At 46.3% G+C, this 12,982-nt stretch overlaps 1 protein-coding gene across 5 annotated transcripts in view; it reads left to right on the top strand.

Moving 5' to 3' along the window:
- Positions 1–1,175: 1,175 nt before the first annotated feature.
- The window catches only part of MICU3 (mitochondrial calcium uptake family member 3), a 526,504-nt gene continuing 514,697 nt past the window's right edge, over positions 1,176–12,982 (top strand). For 2 of the 5 annotated variants that reach the window (XM_069631589.1, XM_069631591.1), the window contains exon 1: positions 1,176–1,612. In XM_069631589.1, coding sequence (XP_069487690.1) covers positions 1,283–1,612 — 330 coding nt within the window. In that variant the 5' untranslated portion in view covers positions 1,176–1,282. The remainder of the gene's footprint in view (positions 1,613–12,982) is intronic. The other 3 variants (XM_069631592.1, XM_069631588.1, XM_069631590.1) reach the window with 3 other exon arrangements.

The following is a 12,982-nucleotide window of genomic DNA, read 5'->3' as shown; positions in this document are numbered from 1 at the left end:
AGATGAGGCCAGGCAGGAGTGGTTAGCATGTGGTTAGCATGGGCAGTAGTGGTGGATTTTTAGAGGGGGGCAGCATATCTTGCATGCCTCCCGACTCTAGATGGTTGGTATAGGGGGTGTGAGTCCGGCGTGTACCTTGTTCGTGATGACGTTTTTTTCCCAGGGCCACAGGATGGGGCAGACACTAATAGGATGGGCTTAATGCTGGGGGGGGTTCATGTGGTGAGGTGCTGGCAGCACGTTGAGGGTGGCACAGGCATTTGAGCCGCAGCGCCTTATGGAAAGCCTCATTGGTGGAGGATGGTACACCTGGCTGTGCAATTCTATACGAGCGCGGCCGGGATGCGAGTGAGCAGTCGAGGTAACAGGAAGGAGGGATAGACAGCATATGCGCGGTATGCGATTTATCAGGCTGAGGCGCGAGGAGACGGGGACATTTCAGAGAGCATGGTGGTCATACCCATGCAAAGCATTCTTCCTCCAGCTCATACTATGTCACATGACATTATGCAATGACACAACTTAATGGCCAGCAATGTGTAGTTGGGGCCTGAAAGACACTCGAACCATAACGACACTATGGTTTCAATGAGATAATGGTAAAATACTGCTGGGAATACACAATAAATTAGCAGCTGACAAAGCCCACCATCCACAACAGCATTACCATGCTGGCAAGTACCCATATGCGCATGCTGTCTTTTAATCATGTGTTTATAGTCAGTGCCAGTGGCCTGGTGTACAGAAAATTGCCCCATTACTGATAACTTGACACTAATTCCTACAAACATTTCTTGGGCAAGACGAAACCCCCACTAGTAAGTTTGCCAGTTTATGTAGGCATGTCCCTCCCTCGCCATTTGAAGCGTTGCCTCTCCCCCAGTCTACTTCTGGCCCTGTCAATATTATGGTGGGTTTAAAAAGAAATCGAGGGATACAACCCTCTACAGTGTAATATGAAAGTAGACAAGTGCATTTGAGTTAACAAGCCACCCAATAGGCTGTGCTCAATGGAGGGTGGTCACGGGTGTGCACCCACTGCAGGTACCATCTCAGGCACATAGCTATGCGGGGAGATGCCGGTATAGGCAGTATTCCAGACGCATGGGCTATCCTGTGCAAGTGGTTGTGTGGCGTGCATTTACTGAAAGCCCGTGCTCTGGGAGAGGCGGTGTACAGTACTGCACGCTTACCGAGGCACGCTGTGCTCAGGGGAGGGGTGTAGCACTTCTCACGAGATCTCCTCCCTGGCAGCCGCTGTCAGTGCAGGCTCTGGTGTACCATGGCGGCGCGGAGGCTGTTCTGGCTGCGGTGGGTACGCTGCCCTAGTTCGGGGGGCTCCGAGGCCCGCATGCTGCTGCACAGCAGCAGCGCGGCCTCCCCCAGGCCGGTGCGCCGGGCGGCTCAGCTCGGGGCCGCTGCGGGGGTGGTGTGCCTCGCCACCTACTATCTCTACCGCACCCGTTACAGCCCCGCGACCCATCCCCGCACCCGTGCCTCTCCACGGTCCGCACACGAGCGTGGCACCGGAGCCCGGGAGCAGCTGGCGGCTGTGGGCCTACACCCGCGACTCCCCATCCTGCCTGTGGCGGCTGCAGCGGGCGGCGAGACGGTAGGAGAACCCTGTGGCAGAACGTGTGGGGGTCGGGGGAGAGCAGAAAATCCCACGCCTGGGAATAAGACGTCAACCCGATCCGCTCAGCTGATGTACCGTAGTGACAGCCTGACGGGAGCATCCCGGCCCGCCTCCCAGCTCCCAGGCGGCTTTTATAATCCCGTCTGGTTTCAATCGGAGTCCTTACTTCACCCTACCTTGCCTTTCAAAACGCCTTCTGGCTGCTATGCCACACTGGCAGCACCCCGGCACTGAACCCGTGACCAACCTCAGACCTCCCATTCCCCGCCCTTATCTGAAACCTCCAGGTTTTCCATGAGCTCATGTTGGTTTTCATCCCTATTATGGGCCATTTGGAACTGGAATTCTCATCTTGATGTTTATACTAGAAACCCCGCCCCAATGTTTCTGGGTAGGATTTTCACTGCGTCCCAATGTTATATTCAGTCAGGAGCAAGACGAGTGAGCACCTGCTTGTGCCCCCGGCGACCCCTGTGTTAAGTCTCGAATAATTGCCATTTTTCAATGGCGAGGTGGAGAATGATCCAATGTTTGTAAAAATCTATGCACGTGGTGCTGGTTAAAGAATGTCTGACGTGGCAGACGGGGCGGTTTTATTCTGTTTATGGATTAGGATTGGAACTGTGGGTCTGCAAGGCAAACCCAAGGCTCATCTGGCTGCCGCTACGTACTATACATAAACGTGCTGGGCTGGCACGAGGCTCATCCCCAGGGTCCCGGTGAGCTGTGCGCCCCCCCCCCCCCCACGCTCTGCAGCATGTCGAAGGACGGGACCCCACAGTGTCATCGCAAGCTTTAGAGTAAAAGCCCTTCCTTATAAATACAGTTTATACCAAGGTATAATTATAGCTGGATTGTGGGTGTGGACATGTACTGTGCTTGGACAAGTGTGAAGGATGAGTGAGTTGTAGGTCAGCAGGAAACCCGCCGTGGGGTCACGGGGGTTCCCTTGTTGTTAACTGTTGAACCATGATTCCGTGGATCGCCTCGCTGTTACCTATAATTGACAATAAACCTGTGATCCTGGGCACATGAAGGCGTCTCCCCGTGTCCAGTCAGTACGCTCTTAATAATGCCTAGATATGAGGAAGGCAAGCGCGCTGGGGGAGTGGGGGGTGGTGGTGGGGGTAGATCAGTGTCCGGTTGCTGGCGAGGCTGCTGCTGGATGTCCCCGCAGGCCCATGCGTCGCGCTGACTCAGGCGGCCGGGGCCAGCTTGGCTGGTTGCACAGATCTGATTTCTCGAGGCGTTCATGCAAATGCTGACCGCATGCATACAAGGCACCAGGCGAGGGACTTGTCCTCGTAAACTGACAAACGCCATCAATCGCAACACATGATTGATCCCCCTCCGTCATGCGCGGCGCTCTTCGGCATTGCTGCATGTATGGCTGCATGGACAGCCCGGGCGGGCAATAATCAATAATATTGTAATTTTAAATCGGTCTGTTTTTTATTGACAGTCGCAAGCTTCCTCAGGGAATATGTTAGCATTTTCCAATTTGCATTGGTCATGCCGGGAAAATATCTTCTCTGAGACTTAGATGCAGGTGCCCGCACCTGGTCTGAGTAACATTAGTCAAGCAAGAGGTTTGAGGAAAACAGAGAGGATTTATCGTACATAAAATCTCGGCTTGCCTAAAATGCGCCAATTGGTTTGAACACGGAAAATCCGTCTCCAATCATTTAATTAGGGCTAATTTCTTTACTGGCCGTTTCAATGTTTAACGACCAAGTTGCTTTTCAACAGACCAATGGGTGATAAAGCGATGCCAACAGGTGCCCGTTTCCCTCGAGACAGGCCACCTCCACTACCACGCAAGTCCCAGAGTAAAGGCTAAATTCAATTTAGGCTCGCAGTATTGGTTTATCATGACTGCGTCAGTTCTTAGTCTCAGGAACCAGGAGACCTGTTTCAAAATCCTCGTCAGAGGCGTAGCCAGGATTGTGAAGCCTGAAGCTAATGTAGCAGGGCTCCCTCCAAGAGGAGCCCCACAGAGAGAAGGGTTTTTTTTCTGCCCCCAGCTGAATGTGCAGGGCTGACTGAGCATAGCGAAGCGCCCAAACCAATCAAGGGGAGCACAGGTGGTTCTCCTCCGAGACATTTTAATGAAATAATGGGTTAAAATGGTGCATTTTACAATGCACTTTCTGTAACGAGTTTGATAAAATGCCACTCAGTTTACTAGCGCTGAGGTGAAAAAAAATCCATGAACTGCCAAGTCACCAACAACGCACAGGAGCATTTTCAAAATGCCTTTCCCCAATATATGTCTATACTCTGCCAGTGTAAAGCACATTTTAATGCTGATTGTACCCAGAAATGTCCATGCTGGTGCACCTATATAGGCTAGTATCCCCACATAAGAACACACTCCTGTTTTCTTTTCCCATAATACCAGTAATGATATTATAACAAAACCTGGTCAGGCTCCCCTCTGTCAATATATGCCAGTATCCCCTAAGGAGAACATATACGTAAGAAAAGATGTCCTTGCTGTCTACACAAATTACCCCCCAGCCACCCTATAAATGAACCCTCATCATGCTGTGTTTTCCCCTCACGGTGGTATTAAATGTCATGCCACAGTAAGAAAACATTGCCTTATGGATTGAACAAATGTGCCCCACATGTAAGAACAAGTCATCATCTTTCCTTTTGACCTTGACCGCAGTACAAAACTACCATGCCACAGTAAGGAAACATGCCCACGCCTCACCCATGAAAGAACATTCATGTTCGCTTTGCCGTTAATACGAGTACACAATTCCACGCCACAGTAGTACTCGGCCAGCTCCATTTTAGTAACCTCCCTCACCCTAACCCCACCTTCACATAATAATTCTAAAGTGGTCTTTGCCCAGAAATGCTAGTAAAACATGCCATTCCCCTGTCAAAAATGGTTTGTGATGTTATGTTATTTGGCATTTATATAGCGCTCTATATGTCATTGGTATGACCTCAAAGGGCTGGTAGGTTGAACGCTCTCAGGAACTGTAGTTCTGGTCAGTAGAAATAGATAGTGCTGTAGGGCATGTGGGTGCACCAGGTAAGTGTGAAGCTGGTGTGATTGCCGGGTGGTAGCTGTGTCCTAGCATTTAGGTGTGGTGCTGGAGATGTCAGTTGGATGTGTGCAGTCTGGTGGGTAGACATCCAGACTGGCCTCTGGCTGCGTTAGGCCTGAAGGACGCATATGTGAGCAACTGTGCCAGAATGTGCTCAGTTATCTGCGTTTTATTAGGGTGATGAGGTGTTGATGAGGTCGTATTCGTATGTAGACAGCTAGTCCGAATTAATCAGGGGTATAGCTGTGTTCCAGTTGAGTGATGGTGTATAGTAGAGAGTAAGCATAGTGATGTGATGTGGTGGTTATCTTTAGAGCGCCCGAGGCCAGGCATGTGAACAGAATGGTGGGAACATAGCGACAAACAGACACTTAGAGACAGGGGGCGATATGGGTATAAAGGGGGGATACAGATAGATAGCATATATCGGGAGGACACAGATATATAGCAACAGCATGGGGAGCAAGGGGGCAGGGTGCACAGTGGTACACGTGTGGGGAGAATTCCATCGAATTCCGCTCATTCCATCTGCACCATTTATTCCGTCCACTCCATCCATTCCTTCTACTTCATCCACTCTATCTATTCCATCTATTCCACCTATTCCATCAGCTCTATCCTTTCCATCCATTGCATCCGCTCTAACCATTCCATCCACTCTATCCATTCATCTATTCTATCTACTCTATCCATTCCATCCACTCTATCCATTCCATCCACTCTACCCATTCTGTCTATTCCATCCATTCCTTCCACCCTATCCCTGGTCCCATGACACACACACTAGCACTTGCTCTGTCATTCACACGGTCACCCAGAACATTCATACCCCAATCTCATTCACACTCCGACCCACGACCACCATTCACACTGCATTTATTCATATAAATGCATTTACAGACACCCAATCACATACATACACACTTACACCGCCCTTGCATGCATAAATTCATACAATCTTTGCACACATACATGCACACAAACGAGTCTCGGGAGGATAGTTCAGGGACAACGTGCTCGTCTTGGAAACAAGACGACGCAGAGCAACACAGGTTCGATCCCCGGGTCCGCACTTATAAACCTCTGGGTATTAAGCGCGTTACAAGTAACCTATCATATCAAACAAAAATGCTTTTTCCTTACCTGTTTCCTTCCAGACCCGGCATACTGCCACTTCATCACCTGCTGTGTTGGCCCCCAACTCTCATGCACCACGCAGACAAGAACCAAGAAGCAGGGAGAGCTTCTTGGTTCCTGCCATGCACAGATTAGCAGTAGAGCAACCCCTGCTGTTCTGTCTGCACACGGGCATCTGTAAATGCCCAAGCAGAGCTGCTGAGTGGGCATTTACAGATTTTGGGTGGGCCTTGGCTGCTCAGGCCCTATTCTGTCTATGTCTCTGTCAGAAGCTGGAGGCTGGATCTACAAAGCTCACCTCCACAGTCTCTTGGTGCACCTTTCTAACAAAGCAGAGCTTCTCACGAAGCTGGTGTTTCTTGCTGGCTCTGGGCTTCACATGTGGACCATTCTTGCATGTTCGAGTCATACACTATAGATGGGATTAGTGCCCATACTCCATCTTGCATTACATTGGGCACATAACTTTAATGAGCCATGCCTGGAACTAATAACCTTACCTTTGAGGAAATCATTTTGAAATTGCATTTAAAAAAACCCTGCAACTAAATGCAAGGGTGAAAAGATGCTACCCATACCTAAAGAGGATTGACGAAATTATTTTTTCCACTCAATTATATTTTTAGTTGTATGAGAAGGAAGCCCTTTATAACAATTGGGGGAGGATGTCTCTGAGGAGCTGGAGAAAAATGAAAGGGTATGAATCTGGAGGAGTAACTTGTCCATTTGCATAATGTGGATATTCTGACATCTAGTAATTGGGTTTACGATGTATCCTTCTAGACTGAGGGGTCATTAATGTGGGATTAGGCGCATAGGGCCCTAAATTGGGGAAGGGTCATAATCACAAGTGATAATGACCCCTCCCAAGGTCTATCAAGCTATTAGCAGATGGTGGTAGTAGCAATACACGTTTTGGTGGTGTAGTAAAAATGTTACTATCAGAGTGAGCAAATATATAGGCAAACTGAGTTAGTAAATTAAATGGGGTCTTGTTATGTAGTATTTAAATAACATTGTTGTCTTCATAAGTTAAGTATTTTAACTGCAACTTGGATGAACTGGAACAGATTTAACATGTGCATGCATTAAGTGTCATTTAAAAGTAAATGATCTCTCTATAGGAAGGGAAAGCATTGCCTAATGTTTTAGCTTTTTCTTTCGTGTGTTAAATAGCATGCTCCAGCAAAACAAAAAAAGAATCTTGCCAGTAAATTGAATTGTTTTTCTTGGCTGCTTCTGAAGTCAGACTGCTCAGAATGCAGTAGTTATTGACTGCAGTAGTTATTGACTGCACTCTTAGCATTCTGATTTGCTGAATGGAAGCCAGTAACAATTTCCATATGCTAATTGTTAGTGTTAGCTACAGATGATAACTCCACAATCCTACACAAACATGCAGCAAACGTGTATCTTAAAGAACAAATGAGGGCTTCCTTGCTCTCCAGCTCTAATTTTCTCAGTTTAACCCTTTTATGTGAAAGTCGAGGACACTTTGTCTACTAAATATTATGTTATTTATTACGGTACAGATTACTTATCCTAACAAATTATCTGCTGTAGTGTTCATGATGACTTCTACATGCTCCTCGGGACACGTGCCCTCAACTTGGATATACACGCATTTTTACCCCTATTCTTGTATACTATTGAAATAGATATACATGGTAATTCATAGAATTCAGTGCACAAGGGGCGCACGCGGCTGGCGCACAGTGTGCGTGTGCGACTTTCTGCGCCAGCCGCGTGCGCTAAAATCCATTTCCGCGCACAGCATATTCATGAATTTTAGCCTCCAAAACCAGCCGTGGCGCAGAGTGGCGTAGCGACCCTGCAGCAGCACCAGTTACGCCCCAACCCCTCCCCGTGCGTCATGCACAGCGCACACATCCCGTACATGGCGCACAGGCCCCGAACCACGAAAACGCCAGTAAAACTCCCTGCGCACCCCTCCGAATACATGTACACCCCGGCGCGGGGAGTTTCCCACACGATTGGCCCTGTGTGAGCGGGGTACGTGTGTTACTGGGGTGCGCGAGTACTTTCACACGCGATTGGCCCTGTGCGAGCGGGGTACGTGTATTACTGGGGTGCGCGGGAACTTTCACACACGATTGGCCCTGTGCGAGCGGGGTACGTGTGTTACTGGGGTGCGCAGGAACTTTCACACGCGATTGGCCCTGTGCGAGCGGGGTACGTGTGTTACTGGGGTGCGCGGGAACTTTCACACGCGATTGGCCCTGTGCGAGCAGAGTACGTGTGTTACTGGGGTGCGCAGGAACTTTTACACACGATTGGCCCTGTGCGAGCGGGGTACGTGTGTTACTGGGGTGCGCAGGAACTTTCACACGTGATTGGCCCTGTGCGAGTCCGGAAATAACGGTGGCAGTAAAACCGCAGCCACCGTTGTTTCCGGACCGCCTGATCATAACTCCTGCAGGCGGGAGGTGATGTTCCCGCCAGGTCTGACCTGGCGGGTTTAACACCGCCCACATGCAGGTGGATGAGGAAACACCGGCAGCATTACGAGATGCTGCCAGTGTTTCCATGATCCCCATTCCCGTTGAGTCCCAATGGGAATGGGGATTAACACCATTCCGCCTCTGTGATTCCCAGAAAACCGGGGTTGTAATGCCCCGGTAATTCCGGGAATCACGGAGGCGGAATGGTAATACGAGTCCGGCGGTAACCAGGCGGTTTTACCGCCTCGGTTACCGCCGGACTCGTAATGAGGCCCAATGTCTCGCTTCAACAGGGAGCTTTCATGTTACCTTTTCTTTTGAGCCTCAGTTTTAAGAATATGCGACTGCTGTTAGTATTTTGCAATTTAAGTATTTCAACAATGGACTTTCTTTCCAGAGTTACTTTAGGTGACACGTGACCTCTGCTTCGTTCAGTACCAAGCCTTGACTGTTCCGACAAAGGTTTATGGGTTTTTCAATCTTACGCGTGTGGTCTGGATAATGGCAAGCACACGTGAGTGCTAAATATATTTCTTTTCCTTTCCATTATTTACTTGTTAATGGTAGTTCGCGATGAAGGAGGAACTCTTCCAGCTTGCTACAGTTGTCTGCATACACCCGCGAAAGGGCTCAGAATGCTCCATTTTACTCTCTGTGTTTTGTTCTTCTTCCCTTAGTTTTCTGCTGTTTTCTGCAGGTTCTCCCCAACTTCAGGTGGCGTCCCGGTCCACAGCTTTATTTTTCATTTATTTGTTGTGTGTTTTGGCTTCAACAACAAAACCTTTCACAGATTTAAAAACAACAGTAATGCATACAAATAGACAATCCCAACTTCATCATAACATTTTTTACCAAAAAAACGATTCATTACAATGAAATTCATCCTACATTGTGCCAAATACAAAAACAGAATACAACTCTTATAAAGCCACCAATACAGTTTTTACAAAATCTGAAATTGCAATTGTTAAGGAAATTTAATTTGTGTTCAGAGTTGATCAAGATTGAAAGTCTCAGAACCATGTAAAAATCTATTCAGTTTGTAAATCCGTAATTCAGTTAGGGCTGCGCACTCAACACATAGATGTCTAAGCATCTACTTGTGGAGTCCACCATAGTGGCATAGTCGTTGAATCGTTGAAGCCTTCAATATCATATCTAGGACATCCATTGTTGGTAACAGATTCAACTTTAGTCTTAAGAGGGTCTAAAAAACGACTGAGCAGTGTTTTCTTAGGTACGGTGCAAAAGTGTTAAAAATGTTTATGCTCCATTTAAAACATTGATACTCCATTAAAATGTCCCTGGCCTTAATACATTCATATCTCTATAAATTAAGTTTAATTATATTTGGATTCGCAATAAGCTCCTCAAAAGAGGACTCAATCTTATTCAAAAGGTCGTCAGTTATTTTTCCACTTTACGAAGGACTTGCATGACCCTTGCACCAGAACCTTTCCCAACTTGACAAACAACAAGTCCTTAGGAGGCAGCAATATGTTTGCATATAATTGAAGCCTCTTCAATCTACAAATGTACCCAATGGTAACAGGCCAAGCTTGTGCCTAATTCCAGTCATGGGCACCGAGTTTGGAAGTCTCGGCACCTTTCTTCATAGTACTGCCTCCAACGTAGACCATGGAATCTCCCCTGTTGCATGCTCAGCACCAAATATTAGTTTAGGTAATAATTCTTGCCAATAAATCATCGGAGCAACTGATAATCTACCAAATTTATGATCAAATTGAATCAATTGGGAAGCAGAGGCTAGAGATAAGACTTTTTTCATGGTATGCAGCAAATTTCCTTTTGCCTGAATACATAAAGCTCCCGAGATACTTAAACCCGATGACAACCTCAAGGTTTTGATTCCCAATGGTCCATTTAAAGGTTTTCCGTTTTGAATGTCCTGCATTCAGAATCAAAATCTTTGATTTAGAAACATTTAAATTAAGCTCCAGAAACAACAAGTAATGCATTATACCAACTAGGGCTTGTCATAAATTATCATATTGTCAGCATAGTTCAATTATTGTATTTTATTGTGGTCTAAATGGGGGGTGGGAGGAAATTAGTTATTAGTAAATCCCAGCACATCCCCATATCTTTAATGTAAAGCCTTGACGAAGTCCCCCGTTTGTATTGATCCATTGTGAGCTATTATCTTGGATCTCCATCCTCACCCTTATTTTTGTCTCCCTGTGAAGGGCCACCAGAATACCAATTGGAGAAAATGGGCACGCACAATCAAAAATGTACTTCCATAGGATTGTGCCATTTACGCAATCGAATGCTTTACTTATATCCAGGAATGCGAGATAAAGTGCTCTTTTTTGCTCCCTTTTGAGTTCCACAGAGAGACCACAAAACTGTTTAAACCTGTGCCCATTCCCTTCTTGAATCCAGCCTGTTGCGTGTCTAGCTTGTCAGAGTATGTAGCCCAAATTTGAAGTTCATAAAGTAAAATATGATCAAAAGGTTGGTTCGAGGCATCAAGCAATGCAATTGGCCTGTAATTCAGGGGAGAGAATCTGTACCCCCCAACCCCTTAAATATCAGGGTCACCAATGCTAGCTGCCAAGAAGGTGGAATCTGCTGAGTTACTCAAATTTTAGTAAACAAGGTCAAGAGACACATAAGGGCACATTAGATTCTAGGGTCACTGTCGAGAGCCCATCAGGCCCTGGTGAGTTTGATTTTTTTTAGTCTACACAATTAGTTTAATTATATCATCCAGATTCCAGGACATAGATCCACATCAGGAATACCCAAATACCCACTATAGGTAATCACATTACCCTCTTTGCCAGAATAGAGTTCCTTAAAATAGATTATTCAATCTTTTTCTGAGATTGGTTGCGTCTGCTTATAAACATCTGTACCTCCCAGTTTAATTAGACTTCGAAATCTGTTTGAAGCCATCCCGGAAATACAGGCCAGAATCCCCTCAGCATCATTTATTGTCATTTGGAATTTATGTCCCCGAACCCTTTGTTTAAACAGGCTTTTAATTTGCGTATCTCTACAGATGCACATGAACTTGTTCTTTGTAGAACCCTTATTTTTGATTGTGGTACCTTTTTATGGTTTTGCACCTCTCTCTCAGAAGTATGCCTATATGATGTGGTACGAGTCCCTCTTAAAAGAGACCCTAAAGAGGTTAATGAGGTTAACTAGAATGAATAATAGACTCAAAATTCAGAGGATCACATATGGCCTTACTAGTACCTTTTTAAAAGAGTCTCAATTGCTATATTAAACACTGGGGCAATCTTGTGAGTCTATCCCGCACTGCAGTCCCTGGGATTAACAGTCACAGTTAGATTTAAAGGTTCTCTAGTTTTGATGCCCCGTTGTTGGAGGTACATATGTTACCAAAGAGTGGTAACTACAGGCAGAATGCCCAATTTTAAAGGTGCCTCCTTAATTTTTGCAGAGCCATTGATACAAATATATAATCGAGGGTCAATCTCCACTGTTTACTATGACATGACCGATTTGGAGGGAATGCCACAGGAATGAACTATTCAAAAGACCACGTCCAAAGTGGCCATTTTGTGCATAATTAGGTGACCATTAACTATATTTTTACTTGAAGCACCTAGCCTATCTGCCTTACGATACCATTCATCATTCAGCATTAAACTCCCCAGCCACTATACAATATGTGCCCTCTTCTGGAGTTTCGCCACAGCTTTTCTCTGTTCATTGTCCCATGACTGCCACACCGACAGGGAGTTTCACAGACTCCCAGGACCTTATACTGTACGACACCGCTGCGGTATGGTTCTTGGCACACTTCTGCTTCCGCAATCTTTGCAGTCAGGTGCACCATAAGAAAAATCATCTTCCTGCATGTCTTCCGCTGTGCCCCCTGTGCACTTTAGACTCTGAGAAATCCACCACCTATGCTTAGTCTGCAAGCCTGTGTTGTTACATTTCTACCACTACTACTGCACTGTCTCCAGCTACAGCTTCCTCTGCTATTTTGACTACAGCCACAGCCATGTTTCCAACTAGAACAAGTTGGACGGGGTCTTTTTAAGGCTGTCAGCCTTCCTCAGGTGTGAGTCATTAGGGCTAATTGCCTGACCCTTGTTACTACATTGCTCTGCAGCCTTTTCTTCGTTCCGGTACTTCTGGGATGTGTAATCCCAAACAATAGAATTAGATTTTTCTACCAACCTCTTGGTTCTAAATGTAGAATCATTTTCCTTAATTACATTTAAAATACAATCATCAGGTTTTGACTGAAAAGAGAAAGGCAGTTTGCTCACAACTTTGTTTATGTTTCCCTTCTCTAAACCTTTGTGGAAAAGGGGATTTTTAACTGACTTTTCTTTCCCTTTTATATCCCTTGGTATATCCCTTGGTGTCATGTCCACTTTACACCCAGTAACTGACTTATTATGGGGTTCAGATAAATTATAACAACAATAGGTCTTTAGATGTTTTGGCCCTTCCCCGAAGTTCTTCTTTTTGTGGGAAAAATACTCATCCTACATGATCTCTCCACTACCCTTGGGCCTGTCACCTCCCAGGTGATCCTCCTGCAGTACACCACCCCAGGGTTGGAATTAGGAAACGTCCGCCTTCCCCTGGCCACCTGGGAGGAGACTTTAGGCAGGGGTATAGTGAGGTATAGTGAGGGATCCGTAGGATTCATAACAATACAGATTAGG

Source organism: Ambystoma mexicanum, chromosome 6q (assembly GCF_040938575.1).
Source record: "Ambystoma mexicanum isolate Mex_15411 chromosome 6q, UKY_AmexF1_1, whole genome shotgun sequence".
In the NCBI taxonomy this organism is placed as follows: Eukaryota; Metazoa; Chordata; class Amphibia; order Caudata; family Ambystomatidae; genus Ambystoma; species Ambystoma mexicanum.
Note: the sequence above shows the minus strand (reverse complement) of the source record. Positions and strands in the feature narration are given on the sequence as shown.